Source organism: Peromyscus eremicus, chromosome 4 (assembly GCF_949786415.1).
Source record: "Peromyscus eremicus chromosome 4, PerEre_H2_v1, whole genome shotgun sequence".
Taxonomy (NCBI): domain Eukaryota; kingdom Metazoa; phylum Chordata; class Mammalia; order Rodentia; family Cricetidae; genus Peromyscus; species Peromyscus eremicus.
The window spans coordinates 24268057-24291091 of NC_081419.1; the positions used below are offsets into that span (position 1 = coordinate 24268057).

General features: G+C 36.2%; 1 protein-coding gene across 4 annotated transcripts in view; it reads right to left on the reverse strand.

The window, feature by feature from the left end:
• Positions 1-23035, reverse strand: part of Gtdc1 (glycosyltransferase like domain containing 1) — a 331796-nt gene that overhangs the window by 166173 nt on the left and 142588 nt on the right. For all 4 annotated transcript variants that reach the window (XR_009378775.1, XM_059260434.1, XM_059260436.1 and 1 more), the window contains 2 exons: positions 19735-19902; positions 15372-15545 (listed from right to left, as the gene is read on the reverse strand). Coding sequence is in view for 3 of the 4 variants with exons in the window: in XM_059260434.1 (XP_059116417.1) it covers positions 15372-15545; positions 19735-19902 (342 nt within the window). In the remaining variant the exon portion in view is untranslated. The remainder of the gene's footprint in view (positions 1-15371; positions 15546-19734; positions 19903-23035) is intronic.

Below are 23035 nucleotides of genomic sequence, written 5' to 3' on the forward strand. Positions count from 1 at the left end.
TCCATCTTATTTTTTGAGATAGGGCCTCTCACTGGGCCTGGAGCTCACTGACTGGCTACGGTGACTGTAGTTGGAGCTGTAAGGATCTTTCTTTCTTCAACCTACCCCTAGTGCTTGGATTACAGATGCACACCACCACTTTCTGCGAGTACTGGGTATTCAAATCCATGTCTTCATGTATACACCAGCCAACACTTTACCCACTAACCAGATCTCTAGCTCTGTTGCTTGTTTTTATAAATATATTCCTAGTTGAGTATAACATGCAGCCAATATAGAACAACTACCACTTTTAAAATCATATTTGTAAACTTAGTCATAACTCTGGTTTGACTGGTCTTATTTTTAAACAGGCTTTTATTTAAGGTAAAAATGCCCAATCATATTATTTGTTGGGATGTGATTCAGCATCCTTTATTAATCCAGGCTACATAATTAGACCCCAAAGATACATTTCATGAAACCATTTTTCATCAACCGTGAAGTAATCATTTAAAGACTATATTTCTACAGGTCCAAATTCCTTACACATTTTTTCCTGTAGTAATAAGAAGGGCTTCTGAACCAGAAATAAAAACTACATGTTCTTGAACACAATTTTAGCTCTGGGCATATTATCTGCGCTACACTTCGGCTACAGTAAACCACAAAACCTCACACTAGCTTTGTTCCAAACACATACATCTGAGGTGCTCTTGTGTTTAGAAAATAAGCAACTACCTATTACTACATCAAAGCTTACTCATCCCCTACCTACAGGGAGAAGTACTTCGTCAACCAACCTGCATGCTCAGGACACATGTAGGAAGCACCAGCAAGGAGAAGCACGAACTGGATTTCATTAAGAGCAAAATTCAAGAAATATACAGAATGCTGTGAACAACTGACTGTCTAGAAAGTAGCAAGTTTTACTGACTTTTTTTTCAAGACAAGGTTTCTCTGTGTAGCCCTAGCTGTCCTGGAACTCACTCTGTAAAGCAGGCTGCCCTTGAACTCACAGAGCTCTACCTGCCTCTGCCTCCTAAGTGCTGGGATTGTACCACCACCTGATTTTCACTGATAATAACAGCTGTGTTCTACTAGTGCCAACCCTGAAAAATAGCTGTAAACCAGAATATAAGAGAGAAAAAACAGAGCGGGGGGGAAAAGAACCGTGAGAGGCAGTAAGGGGTGTAATATATCCAAAGAGTTTTAGAAGGAGTAAAAAAAAAAGTTATTGAAGTGAATGAACTTAGAACAAGAGAAGATATGGGGAAAGCCCAGTTAAGTATTGCAATAGGCTGTAAACCAGACATATTAGACAAACTCAACTACTCAAATTTTAATAATTGCCTAAATCATCCAAAGTTGAGGTGGCAACTTCAGATGCTTGCAAGTGACAATTAAGGTTAAGATAGTAGATACAATAAATATGGAGGAAGGCAGAGAACATGTAAAGATGTCGGCTGCATGCTGCATCAAACACTTTATGTTCTCTTCACACAGATTCACTTACCACCCTGATTCAATGTTTGGGAAACCAAGGAACAAAGGAAAGGTGCCAGAACAAGTCTTGCATATAGAAAACATCTGAACCACTAGTACAAAGCAGGTCTGCATCACACTTCCTCTTAAAATACTTAAAACTTCTCTCTCACACTTGTTCACTCTCAACCCCACTCCTGCTTTCATTCTGAACTGTATGTTATGGACTAACCAGAATGTAATTCACCCCTAGTGATGTCAGCCAGCTCCTAAAGCAGGACTCAAAATAGAAAGGGTAAATAAACTTTTCAAAGAAGCAAAAAAAAATTCTGATTGATCCATGTGGCATAGTAGAAGCCATCATCCCACGGCATATAAAGCAGGAGGATCTCCCATGAAATTGAGGCCAGCATGGTAAAAGTTTCAGCCAGCCAATGACTACATAGTAAGGTTCTATCTCAGGGGTTGGGGTGAGGGATTCTGACATCGAGTCCTAGGAAGGGGACATGAAAAATGATAGGTTTTGAGTTTCAAATGCTGGCATTCCTATTCATAGGATGAGTTTTAAAGAGTAGCCCAGTATTTACTGGGAACAAATATAAGCAAGTAGGTGGGCTGAGTCATCCCTATTTCCCCCTTAAAGTAGTAGTAGCTGTAGTTCAGAAACTGAGACACTTCCAGTAACAGAGTAAGAAACCTAAGGCAACTGAACTAACAGACTTGCTAACAAACTTCTGGCACTACCTACTTACTGTTCTAATAAATTGCTATGCTGCCAATCATCATTGGTTAATCCCATTTAGTAATTACTAATACAATCAACAACCTTGGCTCCAGATTCTTACTTATCTGTGTAATTTTTTAAATTGGTTTATAAGTTCTAAACATATTAATTTAATACACAATGAGCCCAGGAAAAAACATTTTTACTTCAGTTTCCCAAGTTGTACAATGAAGAAACTGGTCTAGAATATTTTGTAACAGGAGAGGGAGGAGGGAAGAGAGGAGGATCCGTGGTTGGTATGTAAAATAAACAAAAAATTTCTTAATAAAAGTCTGAAGAATTATGATTTGTTATTTCCTAAGACAAATATATCAAGAGCTCAATTTTAAAACAAAATGATTTGCCTACAATGAAAATGTGTTTAAAATTTTTCTATAATTTTACTATGTCAGTTACTAATAAATGATATAAAAAACTTAAAAGCTGTTTTTTATCCACTTTCCCTCTTTACTCTTACCCTTTATGATTCTTGTTTATGTCTTTTCAAACTCACTCTCACAGCCTGAGACAGTTTCCCTCTTCAATTAGTTAGAGATAACTATAAGATGCACTTAAGGATTTAGTATTGTCAAATGAGTTTGGCAGCATGAAAATGAATGTGGTGGCTTAGACTAGACCAGTCCTCTCCCTAAGAATTATGCACGCTCAGGGTGCTAGCCCATACTCAGATGTGATTACATAAAGCAGATGCATTGGCTTTCTCCATATGCATTAATTTAGACTTCCAGGCCACATTTAGGAACTCTGAAGTACATAATATGATAGGAAGCACTGGGCATGAAACAAAATTCCTCATAAGGAAGGTATGTGCATGAGCAGTGTACAGGAGAGAAAAGTTATCCCGCATCAAGGAAACTTCTCTTTGCAACAGATGGAGACCATTACAGAAAACTACAATGAATCAAAATACAGAACTGTGGAGCCCCATCTCAACAGATATATCTACAATACAATTCCTGCACCTAAGGGTCAGGGATCATTGCTAAAGAAAGGGGAAAAAGGTTGTAAGATCCAGAGGATCAGGGAGTTTGCTAAGTGATTATGTCTCAGTAATGTCAGAAGCTACACCCATAAAATCTCACCAACACCACTATCCAACTGTGAGCTGAACAAATACAGCAATCATAGGTATTCTAATGTGGATGGTGGAAGGTAGGAGGCCTCAACCCTTCATAAAGAACTACAGGCAATTAAGGAAGGCTGAGAGTGGAAATAGACTTCCCCCAGGGAAGAACATAACAACTGGTTATTCAATAACAAATGGTCAAGCTCTGAAAACATACATAAAAGTAACATTATACAGGCTTTGCAGGCTATATTTCTGTATTTACATCAAATGTTGTTGTATGTAACAAAAAACAGTGAAATGAACAAAAGAAGGCATGAACTGGAAAAAGTGCCAGGAGGGTTATGGCGGTTTAAAGAGGGAAGCAAATGAGGGAAATCATATAATTGTATTATAATCTCAAGAAATAAAAGAAGTGCTTTTATTTTTTATTTAATTTTAAAAAAGAATACACTCAAGAGGAATTTTTTAAAAAGGAGTTGCTAAAATGCTATTTATTGCTTTGAAATATACTTATCACATGAGATTTTAGTGAGTAGCAAAGAGGTAATCAAGGGGAAAATTCTCATTTCACATCTCTCCCAAAAAATAGGACTAAACTTTCAGTTTACAACAACAGGCAAGAAAATGTGGACTTACTGAAAGCAGTATTTGTGCAACTACTAAGCTTAGCACTTATTAAAGAAAATTATGATGTTACCACATTATGTTTTCACTATGGTCATAACTAAATAACTAAAGGGTCATACTTAATACTACTGATGTAAAATATTCTAATCTTCCAAAAATAAAGTAGCAATTATAAAATAGAGAACTAGTTCCACAGAAACATTTATTCATAAAAACAATGTTGGCTGAGGACATGCCTCAGTGACGAAGTGTTTGCAGGGCAAGCACACTAAACACAAGTATGAGAAATTGAATTCAGACCCCTAGAGTCCATGCAGAGCTGGACCCTGTAGCGTGCATCTATAACTCCAGTGTTCCTACAGTGAGATGGAAGGCAGAGACAGGAGAATCCCTCGGAGCTGCAGACAGCTAGCCTGGCAGACACAGTGGTGGACAACAAGAGACCTTGCCTCAAACAAGGTGAAGGGGAGGACCAACAACCAAGATTGTCTTCTAACCTATACACACACCAAGCATACATGCAGCTATGCTCACACACATGCACAAACACACACACATGAAACTAATAGGTAATGTTAATCAAAAAAAGTCAATAGAAAAAAACTAAAGCTAAGTTGACTATGTCTACTCACTCACAAAGCCCTTTTGTAGATATTCAGTAATATCACAAACTTTGTCAGGTAGAAGAAAAGCTTATGATTTACCGCATGAGTCTAATGTAGAGAAGTACCAAACACAGGATGAGAGTTTACATATACAATATAACCAGGATTTAATATTCCTGGCAATATTCTTAAGTATAATTTTGTCACTCAGTCTAGTGTGGTAAACAGAAGTTAGGACTGCAACAAATAACACTGTTTAAACAAAGGAAATCCTGAACAGAAATGTAAAGCAAATACCACCTTATACATTGAAGAATCACTGATAGCACATAGTAGTGGTTCTCAACTTGGAAGCCACACCCTCTTTGGGGCCACATATCAAGTATCCTGCATATCAGATATTTACATTAAAATTCATAACAGTAGCAAAATTACAGTCATTAAGTAGCAATGAAATAATTTTATGGTTAGGGGTCACCCCAACATGAGGAACTGTATTAAAGGGTTGCAGCATTATGAAGGTTGAAGACCACTGTCACACAGGATTATAATGTTGGGTATAGTGTGGCTGTACAGTAAATCAAGCACACTAAACACAAGTTAATGAACATACAAGAAGTATCTGAGAACACATATCATAGATGAGAACCACGGTTATTTATTTAGTGCTCACCAACACTCAAGCATTTTACCAAGTACTTACATATAGTACCCCACTTAATTCACATAATAAGGCAATAAAACTGATATTGTTTTCCTTACTTTTACAGCTAAGACAAAAATGAAATGGGGAAACTGAGGAAACTTTCTTAAAACCAGCTAGTTAATTATCAAAAAGCCATGGAATTAAAATATAGCGGTTGGCACTGATTTTCTTAAGTACACTACCACACAGCCCATTATTATATACTACTTGTTTTCACAACTCTCACATTTTTCCAAAATTTTCTACCCAAAAGGACTGCAAGTTCACCTGGTGAGCCACAATAACTATTATATATAGATATATACTAGATATACATATATATTATATATACTAGACACACACACACACACACACACACACACACACACACACACACACACTGTTGGAGCCCACCGAGGTGTTCTAGTGGCTTTACAGAGCAGGGCCACATAAGGGGATGATTGGACCACGGGCATGATTACCAGGTGTTTGGAAGGACCTGCACTTGGTTGTATCTAGCAAAGGGGAGGAGGACTTTTGCCCCTCCTCTTGGCATTGTTATAAATAGCCCTTTTAAATAAAATTCTGGGCTGGTGGGTTTTGATCCAGGCCCTCCCAAGGATAGGCTATCCTGTGTTTTTGTCTTTCCTCTCATCATCTAGGTATCTCTTTCTATCTAAATATTTCCCACTTCTCCCTGCTCAAGAGTACCCTGGTCGTAAAATTGGGGGCCGGTCTCCCCACTGTGTGTGTGTGTGTGTGTGTGTGTGTGTGTGTGTGTGTGTATGTGTGTGTGTGTAGAGACAGAGTCATTATATATTCCTGGCAGGCCTGGAACTCATTATATAGACCAAACTGGCCTTGAATGCATTGCCTGACAAATGTTAGAATCTTGATTAAAACTTTCATTGTCATACTTAATATTACTCTGTGTATTACTGTTTAAACTATAAATAAATTGATCAAAAGATGTGACTTTTTACAATTTCTCATTCAATTTTCATCAGACAATAACAAATGACAAGCAATAGTCAGCTTGGGTTTATTTGAAAAAGTTTATTTGTGGAATATACACCATACCACAGCCAAAGAAAATTCAACCAAAAGTTCTACTAGCACAGGCCAATACAACACACTATGCTCCCAAGGGTGGCACTGAGATGTGAGGGGATAATTGTTGCTTATCTGTCCCCAATGAGTAGAGCTGCCAACATCTCATACTCAATCTCTACAACTCAGAAACCACCAACTTTACACCACAAATCTGTTTCTCAATTCAGTACACATATTGTCCCAGCCAGCACAATCGGTACTTCAAATCATCCTTAGCACTTTTCCTTTCAATAAGTTGTCATATCAACTTGCCAAATTTGCAATCTGCACAGTATTTATTTTTGGTTTTGAACTTAGTCACCTGAATATATATACTGCACTTAAAGAGCTCATAAGACTAAGGTTAAAAAGAGCCTGTCTTTCTGTTTCATGTTAAAATTGCTACATTTGTCATACAAAAAGCAAGTTGTAATAGATGTTAGGTGAACGACAGCAGATATGATCTCAAATAATTAATTCCTATTAATTATATTTTGTTGTATCTTCAAAGAATAATAAAAAAAGAACTTTTCATATGATAAAGTCTTTTATGCAGAATATCTTAAGGGATGAGTCATTTGAGTAAGAGATTATTAAGGTAGCTTACTACTCAATGGTACCTTTCAAACTGTTTATTTTTTTTTTAATGAAAAACTTCCTAGAAGATCCTAGAATACTTAAAGAGAACACTGAACAATTGAACTCAACTAAAATTATTCATGTACTGATCATTCTACTCCACAGCAACAATTAGTGGGGAATATTACAGGCTGATGGGAACAGCATATGTGTGGCTTTCTCTGTCATCTAATATAGAACCTACACTGCTAAATGATAAATAACTACTTGATTGCTATCATGTCGATTTGATAGAATTTAAGTTGCTACCTCTAGTATTTACACAACCAGTCAGCTTTAAATCTTTATTATGTAGACTTATTGGTGTTTTCAGAATTTTATTACCCCTTACTTTTAATGTTGGGGTCACATTGAATGGGTAAGCCTCCCAAAAAGAGTCAATTAATAAATAACCAAGATTGTGTTGTATTTATAAAGTCACTAATACTTACATAAAACCTGTCAGGTTTTTGACAATGTGGTCAGTCATCAAATTATATAACAAGCATCTTGATCCTAATACTAAGCCTAAGAGGTGGTTGCTATCTCAATTCTATGATAAACTGCCTTAAGAGGAGCAGAGAATGGTACTAATTGGTAAAGCTGAAGTGTAATCCCTGCACACCATACTGCTGACTCATTTATTTGCTAAGTGTTACCAAAAATGGAAGCACTGGAATAATGTACTGCTTACAAAACAAATAAATGTAATTCATCAAACATCAAATGTATTTGGAAACCTTTCTCCATTATACACAACCCTCATGTAACATAACATGTAATTTGTTATTGCCTTAATAGCTCTACGCAGATAAGCTATTGTGCCATGAGAAGTTAAGCAATGCCATCTGACCAGGATGAAGGTAAAAGACCTTAAACAGACCTTCTGCTCAATTTCCCTCAAGGGACATGGGAGCTTACCAAAAGACCATCATTAGTTTGTAGCCCTGTTCCTTTATTCACCTGGGGACAATGTACCCAGCATGCTATATTCTGCATTATTTGTGGGTCTGTGTTTTTCCTCCTACACTTCTCAGCACAGGACCACAGAGAACTAGAAAGAAAATAAGCATCAAGTATTTAACATAAACAGAATAGGAATGGTAAATGAAGGGTTAATCACCATATAATGGAAAACACAGTTTTTGTTGCTGCTGAATCCAGAACACATTTTTGGGGAGGTGAAGCTATATCTAGGTTGAAAAACTATTGCAATTAGGCAATTATGGGTGATGATTTTACAAAAATATGTAATTTAAGCCTATTTGGTCTCTGGGCATTAAGATATTTGAACAAGAACAGTAAGAGGAACTGAGATAGTTTGAAGCTCATGCAACACGTAAGAGTTACATGGGTTATAATGGAAATATTTTAAGCATTATTTATTGATTCTTTGAATTTTATTGATGAATATAATGCATTTTAATCATTCTACCTCCAACAGAGGCCTGCAACTCCTCCTGCTTCCAAACACATCCATCCAGTGTCATTGTCACAAAGGAAATTATTGAAGGTGTTATACATTGGAGTTATTTACCAATAGGATATTTTCTATATTGTGACTCTACAAAAATCTTCAAATGATATACAATTTTAAATTCAGTTTGGAGAGGCAAAATAATTGTTAACAAAAAATATAGATATTTCAACTTGTAAAAATAAAACTTTCTACTTGAGCCTTGAGTAAAATGATGACATTATTTGGTACAGCACATACAGGAGATTTATTAATATATTTAACATTAATATTTTCCCAAAGTATCTGAAATATAAGATCATATATGGGAAGGAGACTAGCGTGTTTTCTGGCAACACCACCAGGAGCAGAGAGCTCTTGAAGACAAAAAAGAGTTTTTGATGGGGAAGCTTGAAGCTGCTTTCTGTCCTATCCATCCACAAATGAAAAAACTACAGATTTGCTGCTGTGTTCCATAAATCTGCTACGCAGTGTAAAACAGTGTTTTCTTTAATAAGAAACTTCAAAAAGCCCTGGGATTCCTCTCCTTTGTTTGCATAGCCTGCAAGTTTTCATTGAAAGTTTTCACACTGTTTTAAAAATTCTCCATTTTTGTTTCTAAATTAGTTAGAAGATAATCATAAAACTTTGCTTGGCTTCACTGTTTTAGCTACACAGAAAAGGCAAAGCAAGAAACACATAGAGAAATTCCTAAGATTTCAATAAATGATATTATTCCAAGTGACCAACATGTTTTTCCTCCTTTTTCTTTGTTTAAAAAAAAAAAGTCTGAAGTAGGTACAAAGAAATGCTCTTTATATAGTCTCCATTCCAAGATGAATGTCTTTATATAGTCTCCATTCCAAATCTTACTATGAAGTGAGGAATCTTGCAGGTAACATTTCATCTTTGTTTCATGGCAATTCTGACAATACAGTATGGGGGAAATGTGAAGCAGTGAAATAATCAGAGAAATAAATGAAGTTTATTCTCCCCAAAGGAGTGAAAATGGCAAGCAGATATTCTGTGTGGTGTCTGAGCTAGACATGAAACTTACATAAAGAATATATTAACGAATCTGAAGTGCACTTTCTTCAGTTTGTTCAAAGGGGAATCTTAAACTTCTAAGCTTCTGTTCATTTTTCTCACTAAAACAAGTGTATGAATAATTTGGGGGCCTGCATAAGAAACACAAACAGCTGATACTCTTATATTAATTATGTAACTACAAGGAAGAATATAAACTTCCTATTCACAATATGATGGGCCTGAGATGGTAAGCAATAGTAAATGCATATATGAATGCATTTATATATGAATGCCATGGTCCAAGCTTGTCTGTCTTTACCTTAATCCAACCCAGTGTTCTCTGAAGAAAATAACAGACACTTTGACACACCCTCACCATGCCTCCTTGGTACAATTTGTTGACAAACACTGATCTAAGGATTTGGTCTGACATTTTGTAATCAGTTGTACACTCTTGTATGATTCAGTTTGCTAACAGAAATATTGAGCTAGTTATATGAAAACCATGGATAGTTCCTCAGTAGTGAGATTGCAGAAACATGCTGCTGTGCACATGCTACCTACTCCCCGCTTAAGGGTGGATGTGGGTCAGTACCTGCCCTGTAATGCTCTTAACAGTTCATTCCAATTGCTACATTACAAAGCAGTCATTTGGATGAACTGAAGGCCAACCTGAGTTACATATTAAGTTCCAGGCCAACTTGAATATTCAATACTATCAATATTCTGTTTGAAAACAACCAACCTACAAATTTCTCTTATGTTCTGAATTGGTAAGACCAAGCATTATACAATGGTATGGATATTTAAAATACTCCTTTCTTTTTATTACACTTATTTGTCTAAATTAAGAACACTGACTGTGGTAGTCTGAATGTAATTGGTCCCCATAGGCTCATAGGGAGTGGCACTATTAGGAAGTATGGCCTTGTTGAGGTACATGTGGCTTTGTTGGAGGAAGTTTATCACTATGGGAGTGGGCTTTAAGGTCTCCTATACTCAAAATACCTGCAGTGTCTCAGTTCACTTCCTGTTGCCTGGTGTAAGATGTAGAACTCTCAGCTACCTCTCTAGCACCATGTCTGCCTCAGGCCACCATGTCATACCATAACAACAATGGACTAAACCTCTGAAAGTGTAAGCCAGCCCCAATTAAATGTTTTTCCTTATAAGAGTTGTCATGGTCATGGTGTCTCTCCATAGCAATAGAAACCTAACTAACTCACTGACTTCCATAACATTGATGCTGTGGGATTCCTTCCTTTTATTGCTACATGGCAAACCCACCAGCATCAAGGATCTCCTGGTGAAATTTACAATCTGTAAATGCAGAGTAAAACCGTTGAAATTCGTGATCGATTTTACATCCTTTTAAACAGAATTATCTTCTTTTGTAACATATTCTAATTGCAGATTTCATCTTATTGAATCTAAAAAGATATTTATTTTCTGGTATTATCACTGTAAGAACAATTTTGTTGAGCACTGATCACTTGGCAGGCTTGGAAGCCTTCAACATCAAGGAACCAAGAAGTGCAACCCAAGAGAAAAAGAACTGCTCAGTTACAAGGCTCTCCTCAGGGGGAATCTTGCAAAGATACCTCACTGAAATGTCCTTGGTCACCTAAATCAAAGGAGATCACAATTATACACAAAAGGCTCTATGTTGTCATCCCTCTTCCTTAAAGAGAAAATAGCTCAGGCATACCTTATAAGAATGACATAATATTTACCTCCATGTATGGTGATACTTTATTTGTACTGAAATGTGATTTTATTTGCATGTTAATAAATAAAGTTGCCTGGGGTCAGAGCTAATAGCAAGCCATAGAAGAAGCTGGGCAGTGGTGGTGCACGCCTTTAATCCCAGCTCTTGGGAGGCAGAGCTAGGCGGATCTCTGTGTGTTCAAGGATACAGCCAGCACAGAGACACACACCTTTAATCTCAATACCAACCATAGAAGACCTAGAGGTCTGTACAAACAGGCAGTGACAAGGAGGTCATGTGGTTGGGTTTACAACCAATGAGAAGGCAGAATAGAAAGTCTATAGAAAAGACAGACAGACAGGAAGTAGCTCTCTTGGCTGAAGAGGACAGCAGCAGCAGTGAAAGGTAAGGTTTTTAGCTCTTAGCTCTGACCTCTTGGGCTTTCAACTCTGCAGTGGCTCTGTGTTTCTTATTTAACAAGAAGGGTACATCTACATCTGGTGCCCAAACTTTCTCTCAATGTAACTTCCTATATTCTTAAAAATGAACATCAGTTACCATTTAATTTCTCCTCATAAACTATGGTCATTCTTTACTTGTAAACACTGGCAATCATGGAGATATGTCTGCAGGAGGTATTTGCTGTGGAGTTACCTTCTGTACCATTGAATGGTTCCAAACTGCCATGTTTTTTTACTTCTCATGTATGTATATATGTATGTATTTGTCTATGTATGGATGGGATGGATGGGTAGATAATGTGTTTATGTATATTTTAAAAATCATTTATCTCCCTCCTCCCTTGCTGTCAAGCTGTCAGTCAGTTGTCATGTTTTACTTCTGTCAGTGAGCCTGCCTTTCTCACACTGCTAGTCAGCTGTCAGCTGACATATCAGATAAACAAAACCTCTGAAACTGAATTAGCAATTGGTGCTCAGTGGTATTGCTGAGACTTGGATATATGAAATAGAGTTCTTCTATAACTATATATATCCAGGAATGTAATAGCCAGAATATTTCATCCAAATACTAATGTAGGGTGTGTGTGTGTGTGTGTAGAGGGAAAAGGAGGACGGGAGAGAAGAAGTGTGTGTGTGTATTTGTATTTGTATTTGTATATGTATGTATGTGTAGGGGGGAAAGGAAAGAAAAGGGGTGTGTGTGTGTGCGTGTGTGTATGTTTATATAGGGGTGAAGAAGGGAGGAAGAGAAGGGGTATGTGAGTGTGTGTGTGTGTGTGTGTGTGTGTGTGTGTGTGTGTGTAGTAGGGGAAGGTAAAGAGAGGTATGTGTGTATAGAGAGTAAAGAAAGGAGGGAGACAAAGAGAGAGGAGGAGAAGGAGGGAGGGGGAGAAGGGACCAAAGAAACAGAAAAAGACACAAAGTAATATTTCATCAAACTTGAATCCTAAATTACTGTCTACCAGAAAAACACATACAGAACTTTTCTCCCAGTCTTCAAGGTAGACTATTCCTAGATCACTGGTTAGGACCCAATCATTCCTTTTAGCCCATCACTATTTCCTTAGTAACTCCCAACACACCTGCAGAAACAATCTTTACTATGGGCCCCACAGCCAACTGGCTGTGACTCAGACTAGGCAACAACAACCAAACAGTGGAACAACCACCTACTAAAGGCAATACCAGAAACAATATCAAGTATACTTCAAATGTTCAAACTCCAGATGCCTAGACTGCAGAGCAAAGACACAAACATGAAAAAGCAATACATTATACCTCCTCCAACAACCAACAACCTTGATGGAATAGGCCTTGAGAAAAGCAATTTAGCTTAAGCACAAGACAGTGACTGCAGAATAGCAATTATAAATACATTCAAGGACCTTAAAGAGGTTATGAATAAATGCCTTAACAGTTGAAGGAATTAATGAAAACAATTTAAGACACGAATGTAGAATTTAACAGAAAAATAGAAACATGAAGAAAAATGCAAACTTAAATACAACTCTAAATAAAAAATTCAGGATGTCAAGTATCAAGTACAGAGGTAAGCCTCACAATCAGATTAAAAGACAGATATGTGAATTTCAGGTCTTGAAAACAAAGTAGAAGAAACGAGTAGCTCACTCAAGGAAAATGTTAAATATAAAAAATTCCAGGCAAAAAAAAATCTAAGAAATCTTGAAGACTAAGGAATATATACTGGTGTAAAAGTGGCACAAATGTTGTACCAGTAATCAACAACTTTGGGGTTGAATTTAAGGGACCAAGAATATGACAATAGGTAGGTCATGGGCCATAGAGTTAAACCTACTACATTATTCTGCTGAAAAAGCACAGCAATAAAATGTCATCCACAGATCAATACATTGCTCAGCCCTCATCATAGAATGTACTTCTTACAATAGATGGAATTTAACACAGAGACCCACAACTGTAAAATGTTCAGGTAGTGAAAGACTTTGGAGCACACAGCTCTAAATGGAATGTCTTTATCAAACCCTTCCCCTCAAAACTCAGGGACCTATGGGCTAGAAGAGAGGGAAAGAGTATAAGAACCAGAGGTGGTGGATAACTTCAAGGAAATAGCATCCTCCAGACACAACAGAATTTATGTGTGTGTGTGTGTGTGTGTGTGTGTAGTAAAAGATTTTGACAGCATACAAGTTCAAACCAAAATAAAATTTCAGCATGGAAAAGGGAGTAGACACAAAGTCCTACCCCTTCCCAAGAAGCTATTTCCAATTGATAACCTGCTGGAAAAAGAAAAATCAGTTTTCCCCAATGCAATAACATTGAATATATCAACCATATTCCATGAGATACTAGTGTTTTTTGTTTTGTTTGGGTACTTATTTATTTATATATTTATTTATTCTCTCATTCATTTTTATCTTGGTGGTTTTTATTTGTTTTGATTCTTTCTTTTTGAGAAAGAGAGACAAAGAGAGAACATGAAGTTCAGGAAAGATCTGAGAGACATAGGGGGAAGGTAAATAATGTGGTCAAACTATATTATATAAAACTTTTTAAAATAAAATTTAAAAATTAGATAATGAGTATTACTCTCCAACAAAATCTGAGTCAACTGAGGAGTACAGAAGGTATACTATGGATATTAAGTCATTTCAGATATAGAGTAGAAAAACTTGAAGATTTTTCTTTTATTTTTAAGATTATAATATAATTACATCAGTCCTCCCTTCCTTTTCGTTCCTTCAAACCCTCCCACATACCACTCTTCACTCTCTTTCAAATTCACAGCCTCCCTTTTCATTAATTATTATTACATACATATAGGTATATGTGTATACTGCCTCAACATGAGCAAAGACATGCAAGCAAATGGGAGAAAGTCCTTGAGGCCTAAACACTACACAAACAACTATAGACAACTAAGGAATGCTCAGAGTGGGAGAAATTGTCTTCCCCAGGAAAGAACACAACTGGCTATCCATTATTAAACGGTCAGCCCTGAAAACATACATAAAACAAGTAACATTATAGAGACTAAGCTATTCTAAAATGCCTTTTAAGGATGCAATTACAAAACACCAGTGTCCTAAGCTATTGTAAGTCCCAATGAAGAAAACTTTCTATTGACTAGGGAGTAATAATCCTAGTGGCAGTAAATATAGGTTTTTCTAAGTTTAATTGTAAATGACAAAAAATTCTAGACTGTTCCCTTTACACCACATCATTCGCTCTAATTCAAGGTGAGCCTGGTAACATGGGTTATAAAAGAGCCCTGAGTAACAAAGAAAAAGAACATTTAGTACTTCTGCAACCCAATGTGGAAGGTTTAGTTCATTTTTAAGATAACACAAACTATGAAAATGAAGAAAAAGAAGCCTAAGGAACTAGAATGGGAAATTAAAATCATTGAGAAAATGATATTGAATACTGATTTATTTAAAGGAGTTACTGTTATACATTATAAATACCAGGCCTACACTAGATGCAAAAGTTGAGGAACATGCTTGGCAATTACTTCTATAACACAACAATCAAAACAAAAAAGAAATAAAACAGTAAGTGCTACAACCCTAAGTGTCCTAGTTTGATAAACAAATAAGAGTAAAGAAACAAAAAATTCAATACCTAGACTAATGATTCACTGATAAGATGGATATGAGATCATCAAAAGTTTATATAATCACATTATGGAGAGATATAATTTATACTGAAAAGTTAAAGTTAGGAAAAAGAATTTCAATTTCTATACACTTGATTTATGATAAAATGTCAAAAACAGAGTCAAACACACTGACCTGCTTACATCAGGAAACCTGATGGGAAAATAAATAACCTGACACTTGGGTCTGATTATGCTTTCCAGATCCTTAGGTCTATGATCAGGTATCAGCTTCAGGAATTTTCCAATGGAAGTAAGAAACGATTCCATATTAAAAAAGGAATTGAATACCACCACATCAGCCACCAAACTGTAAAGAGAAAGGCAAATGAAAATGATTAAGAGTTATTTTATAAGCCTAAGACCTCTGCATTCTAATCAGACTTTCTTTTGAACCTCAGATTTGCAAAGAGCAGCTAACAAAAATATTAGTTCTTAGTATTCTATCATAAATGGTTGGGTTGATGGCTTCACAGAAGACAGACCAGAGAAAAATTAGATAGTTGAATAACATCAAATAAGACTTCAAACTAATGCCTAGTTCCCATAGCTCATGAACTTTCCACATTATCAGTACCAAGCACAGCAGGCCCAACCATGTCTCTAAGTAGTCAACTATGAAAGACAGCTGTACAGCTTCCTCCCAATCTTTGAGGAAACTAACTCCCATGAGGCTACTCCTATGGGGTCACAATATCTTCAGCACTATTCAGTTAAAGTCCATTTCTAGTTTTAGCCTTTTTTTGAAGAAATGTTATTTTTTTAAGTTCTAGTACTACATGGCATCTCTAAATAATTTATTTCAGTATTGTAGTATGCTTAGGACAGTCATGGAAGTAAAAAAAATAGTGAAATACATCTAGATATCCACATTACTAGGATTTATTACATTTATTACTTATATAGATGATCAAAATTATTGATCTTTAGAAATAAACAAAAGAAATATAATAGTGATGATTGATTTTGACAAACTGACTGTCTTTCTTCAATATTTTTAAAATACAAAACATTTTTTAAAGAAAATGTGAAAGCAGGTTTTAGATCACACACACACACACACACACACACACACACACACACACACACACAAATATACCAGTAATTTTCTTAATTTCTATTATATTGCCTTCAACACCAATGAATGCCAATGGTAGCTATGGATATGCTGGATAAAACCTAGATGTGTAAGATGAACAAAAATTGATTTAGTAAGCTCTGACTCTTGAAAATGTCTTTGATGACTACTTGGTTTTCAACTTTACACACCTGCAAAAAAGGAACTTCAGCTGAAGAACCGGCCCCCAACAGACTGGCCATGAGCATTGTTTGCATGGCATTTCCTTGATTACTAATTGTTCCTGGGAGGGTGCAGCCCACTGTGGGTGCTGCCATCCCAAGGGAGGTGGGCCTGGGCTATGTAAAAGGGGGCCTGGGAGCAAGCCAGTGAGCAGCATTCCTCAGTTTCTACTTCAAGTTAGAGGTGTTTCTCTGAATTTACTAATGATGGATTATGACTGGTAAGAGGAGATAAACCCTTTTCTCCCCAAGTTGCTTTTACTCATGATGTTTATCACAGAACATCTTATCTGTTTTACCATCCACTCAGTATTACTGGACAATTCCATAAGAAGATAAACATGACAAAACAGTTAGCTTTATTTCATCCTAAAAAATAATACATCAATAAGACTGGGAAAAAAAGTATGAATGTCCATAAGGCTATAAAAAACATCATAACAAGTAGAGCTTCTAGATAAAATATGAATGCCACAACTAATCCTTGGCTTAGATTAAAACATACTTACCAAGACAAGCAGGTCTGCTATTATTAGTACACAAAAGAACACTCGATCAAAGACACACGGACTTGCCAATTCTATGCTTCCTCTAAAACTGCTTTTGCCTGTGTGTTTTTTTTTTTTTCCCAGCTCCTACCTGGTGAAAATTTGGGGAATGGAGGCAATACTAACACAGATAACACAAAGGAATATCACAGAAGTGCTGACACCAAGCTAAGCAGTAAGAAAGCCAATACTATACCATACTAAAAGTTGAAGAATGTTTCACAGCTAGTCTGTTTGCACCGTTTGTCATAGATTGTAATAGTGACCAGCGGGTTATAATGTATAGTTACAGCATGTGTTCCTAAGTCAGAGGGCTAGTGGAACCTCTGTCTAAGGTGATGGCTTATAATGTATAGTTATAGCATGTGTTCCTGAGTTAGAGGGCTAGTGGAACCTCTGTCTAAGGTGATGGCTTACGTCAGTTACTTTAAAATCCTCAACTGCCACCCAGTCCAGAAAGAAAGCTGACAAGACCAGCAAAAGCAGAAGTCAGCAAGAACACTGAAGAAGAATTTCAAGAAAAAGCTATTCTTTTCGAAGAAACTGGAACAGGACTGCTTTCTGACATTCTTATTTTTCCTCTGGACAACTGTGAAATATTCTTTTTCCTATTATGAAGCCAAATCATGATGTAGTCCAGTTCTTTCTCCACAAGCTTGTCTATCAGCTTATCCTCTTGAAAGGAGAAATGATGAAAAATCATACGCAAGTTTTCATTCTCTCTCCTTATGATGAAAAACAATCATTTGTAAAGGAGAAGAGGAGCAGTGAGCTATTTTTTAAATTTAATATCTGCCTGAAACAGGCACACCACCCAAATACTATTAATCTAAAATGGTCTATGTTGTTAAAGATTCACATTGGTCTAAAGAAATATACTTTTTTACATATTTCCTCCCTAATATGAGTGGGTATAACTTCCATTAACTTTAAGGCCACACATAAAGGGAAAAATATTTAATTACTCCCTTGTGGTTTCACAGGGTAATAAAACCATAGTATCTGAAAAATAAAATGGTACAAATTTATGGAATCACAAGAATATTACTATTGTTTTACATATTGATACAAGTACAAGGGAATTTCATTTTCATATTTTTAAGTATATAAAAATTTACTTTTATGTTCATTGGTGTTTTGCCTGCATGTATGTCTAAGAGGGGGTGTCAGAGCTCTGGAACTCGAGTACAGAGAGGTGAGAACTGCCACGTGGGTGCTGGAACTGAGCCAGTGCTCTCAACCTATGAGCCATCTCTCCAGTCCCTCATTTTCATTTTGAAAACATATTTTCCTGTTGCCATTTTGAGATGAAGTATTTCAATTTGAAAATGGTTGCTTTTTATGAGACATTTGACCACAGCAGTTCTACTGTTTGGATAGCATTGCTCCCTCACAATCTCAGCAGGTTGTAAAAAACGAATGCAGAAAAACATTCACAACATGCTCAAAACAATTAGTACCATTAGAGCTGTTTTTCTATGTCAACTAAACTAAGGAACAGACTAGCAAGATTTGTTCAAACACTTTCTCAATCTCTGTAGCTAATAACTACTTAATAAAGGTGTGTAACACGTATGCAATCACTCTCAAATTGATTCCATGTGTCTCATGAAGTGATGCAAAAGGATTCTGCAGAAAAGCTGGTATAGGGTTGCTAAGGAACTTCTTTCAGTAAGTACCAAGAGAAACACTGTATTGGAGTAACAATAGAGAAGGCCTTCACCTTTGAAATGGCAGGTATTTTCAGACTGTCATTTCAGAAGATTCAGTGGGAGGAGGGATGAGAAACACTGAAACATTCACATTCCATTTTCTACAGTTTCTGTCTTAAGAGCAACAAAATAAACAAGCCAAAAATAAAGCAAACAAAAAAGTAGGAGCTACAAAAACCCTTTATCTGTTGAATTTTAACTTCTCTACTAAATTTAGCTGAATACAGTGAAAGTAGTTGATAAAAGAACTTTCTGGGTTTTCTACAATTCAAATAAAAGTCAAGGAATTAAGGGGTAAAGATCCTTGTCAACAGTTTATATTCTATTTTGAATGTATATAAAACATAAGATAACTAGTTCAAGATATAACTAGATGATTAGTCTGTGTGTGTGTGTGTGTGTGTGTATGTGTGTGTGTGTGTGTTTCATAAATTGAATAGCAGTGTTATTACAAATCCTGCTGAAATACAAATAATTAATATTATGGAAAGAATCATCAAACACCTGTACCTGCCTTAATATGCTTATAGATTTATAGTGTTCTTCACATTTACAATCTAACCATCTACAAAGAAAAATATGGGGACTGGAAAGATAGATCATCAGTAAAAAGAAACTGCTTCAAAATCATGAGGACTCAAGTTCAAACTCAAGCACCCACATAGCAAACTGGGCATACAGTACCTGCCTATAACCCCAGCTTCTAGAAGGGCGCAGATATAAACAACTCTGGTACTTGCTAGTTTCAAGTCTAGCAGAGAGAAATAGAAACCTTGGATTTAGGGAGAGACCCTGTCTCAAAAGAACAGGCAGAGAACGACAGAAGACACCCATCGCCCTCCTCTGGCCTGTGTGTATGCATCCCCCACCCCTATAAACCTGTTTTGAGAAAGGTAGGGGAAAGATGGCAAAGAACAAATCTTATACAATCTATACCTACCATGAGAGAATTTGGTTGTATCCATACTGAAAATCCCTCTCTTGATATTTCTTGACAGGATATATCAACTGGTTTTCATGAAAATACAAGATCTTCTTCAGTTTGCCCAGATCAGGCCGAAGGGCAGCCAGTTCAGTCAGGTTAAGTACTGAGCTTGCGAAGAGGGTCCTAAGAAAGAAATAAAGGTTCACTATTCCAAACATGCTTGAAGGGCCACCCTTTGCCCTTCTCCTCTCCCCCTTCTTCCCACCCCAAGACACACATGTCCCTATAGCGACACATAAATGCTTGACTTAGTGCCATGCGGAAGCAGTCCCAGTTCTGACCTCTTAAAAAGCAACTGCTAAGAACTATAAAAGTCCTGGTGTCATTGGTCTCAGCTCAGCTCAGTTTCTGAGGGACAGGAAGAAGAAAAAGAATGGAAATTGGCTGGATTTTATAAAAAGGCAAGAAAAGTTCTATCTGAAAGACAAAAGAAATAAAGGACAGGCTGGATGGGGAATACATCTGCTTGCCACTTTCACTGCAACCAACAACTGAAATTCAGTACACAAGCAGGATCAGTCCATGTTCATGTTTTGACAAAACTTTTATTGATTTATGCAATACACTTATGTAGTGTGGTCTTATCTCTTGGCATGTGTGCTCAATGCCCCCTTTAAAGTATCCTATAATCCTTAGACTAAGAAGAAAATTTTTTTCCTCTATTACTAGAGTGCTAATGGCTGGCACTAGATATGTAAAACCCCGTATAGAAACCAAATTAAAAAAAAAGATAAAAGGTTGATTGTAGAAAAAAACTGGAAGTTTATCTATCCATGTTTATAAATAAATCAAAATACTTATTTGCTCTCACTCTGCATTCAGTTAAATGCCTATTGTGTGATAAAGAAAGTTGAGAAGAACAGGAAATATTGATCAAGACAGTCCAGAAGGATGACTACTGACTTTTATGGAGTCATACACACAGCATTAGAGGAACAAACAAAAAGGGAGTGCTAAGAGATTTAGACAGTCTGGAAAGGGCTCCCTGATGAGATGCCTACCACATAAAGAGACAAAAATGGACAGCACCTGGACAGCAGGGAACATTCAGATAACCCTTCCAGCTTAATTCTAAAAAGTTGAGTGCAGAAAAATTGAGTGTTCTCTACAACCACACTAGGAGTCAGTGCCAAAGCAGAAACCACTGAATTGTTTTCATTGCACCACAGTTACTATGGCTGGAGGAAGACTTACTATACAAATACTTCTGTTGGTCTAGACTTAAATACGAAATACCATCCTTGTTATTCAAATGATTACTCTGACTATAAACCCCCTTGTTGACAAGAAAATGATTAACTTGATGTGTTCACATAATCTGCAGCACTAGCCTTTCACACAAAAGGCATGGTTATTACTAAGTATTTATAGCATAAACAGGATTTCAGTTTGACTGAATTCGATGTGTGCTATTCACTGTCCTCTTTAAGTTTTGATGAGTTCTATATGTTAAAGTGACAGATTTTGAGGAATATTATTAAGTAAAAGAAAATAATTTATTTAACATTCCACAAAAAAGCAAATCTATCATCTTAGATATTCTCCAGCCAAACTGTTAACTTTGATATAGGAAGATTTCCCCCAGCATGCCAATGATTTTTCAGTCTTCATAATTTGACACTGCAATACCATTTCCTTTAGTGTGCTTAATCATTAAGAAATTAATTATATCTCATAACAAATGCTAAAACAGCATTCCTTTATCTCTATCTACTAGTTAAGTATTTCTCTGTTTTTTCACTGGTAAAGTGCTAAACTGAACAGGCAATTCTTCGAATCTTTAGCTCTACAACCCAAAGTAATGAAAATGCCCACAAAATAAATGCAGCTAGCTATACTCCACAGAATTTTTTTGCTTTGGTTCAAACTACCAATTTTTAAAAGTTGATCATTAGACAATGAAAGGCATCATTCAGTCAGGAGCTAACTCTCAGCTACCAATGCTCATCTTGCCTCAGGTACCATTTAAGAAATAAAGCTTCATAAGATATACTTTATCATCCCACAGTGGGACTCTGGCAGGAAAGGGCATAAGGTGAGAACAAAAACCACTAGGAACAAGATAATTTCTGACAGCTGCTGCTTGAGCACAAGTTAAATTAAACAGTTTATCTCAGCAGGAAGATCTTATAAGGTTTTATGCTTAATATTTTTAAATTAACATAAAGCCCAGAGAAAGCAGTTGGGCAATCGTTCATAAACATGACATACTACAATCATTGTATAAGCTGGATTAGTACTTATTATAGGGCTACTACAGAATTAAGCTGTTTTTAAACCACCAAAGAGCTTTAAATTGCAACTTTTATCTCTGTAAAAGAAACCTATATTTAAAATGTCTACAGAATTCAAATTAACAGATACTTCATTAGCTTACCACTTTGCCCAAGTACAAATAAGTTGCTATTATAATTGTTTAACCAACATGGCTCAATGCTATAAGCACATGAATATAAGTCCATAGATTTGGAATTGTGTCCATATACATGCTTTCATTGTTTCATACCTGCAAGGAAATTTAAAATAAAGGAATTTATTCTTTTCTGCTCAACTTGAATAAAAGCCACATATATGTCACTCTCTTTGCTTAATGTATAAAGAAAATGCTGAAATTTGCCTATAAGCATGATCTTTGAGATGCTATTTTTTGCATCTTTGATAGTATGCATATTCAGTGACAAATAGAGCAGAGGGCTTACACTCATTGTCATGGCCACCACACATGAACTCTAGTGAACTTTGTTTTGTCTAGCTTGAGCCACAAAATCTTCTCAGCAGGATCCTCTATACTTGCAATTACTGACTACACAAGGAAACAAGACTGAATAGAGATACCAGTTTGGCTGTGTCATTCATTCTTTATTTTTTTTTAAGCAAACATTTTATTACAGATAACTCAAGAATAAATTGCAACCCAGCATGTTTGATTTACCAGGACTTAGTTTATTTTTTATTATTTCTAATTTTAAAAATTTTTTAAAGATTATAACTTAATTCCATCATTCCCTCTTCTGTTTACTCCCTCCAAATCCTCCCATGAAATCCTACCCCTGCTCCCTTTTAAATTCACATCCTCTTTTTCTTCATTGTTACATACATATGTGTATACAGACATGCATATTCCTAAATGCATTTTTAAATAAAATTCATATAGCTTCAGTAGACCTTTGACAAAAAGCAAATTCTTCCACCTGTGTTATTTTAGTAAACACCTAACTCTTAGATATGATTCCTATACTCCATATCGTTACTAAAG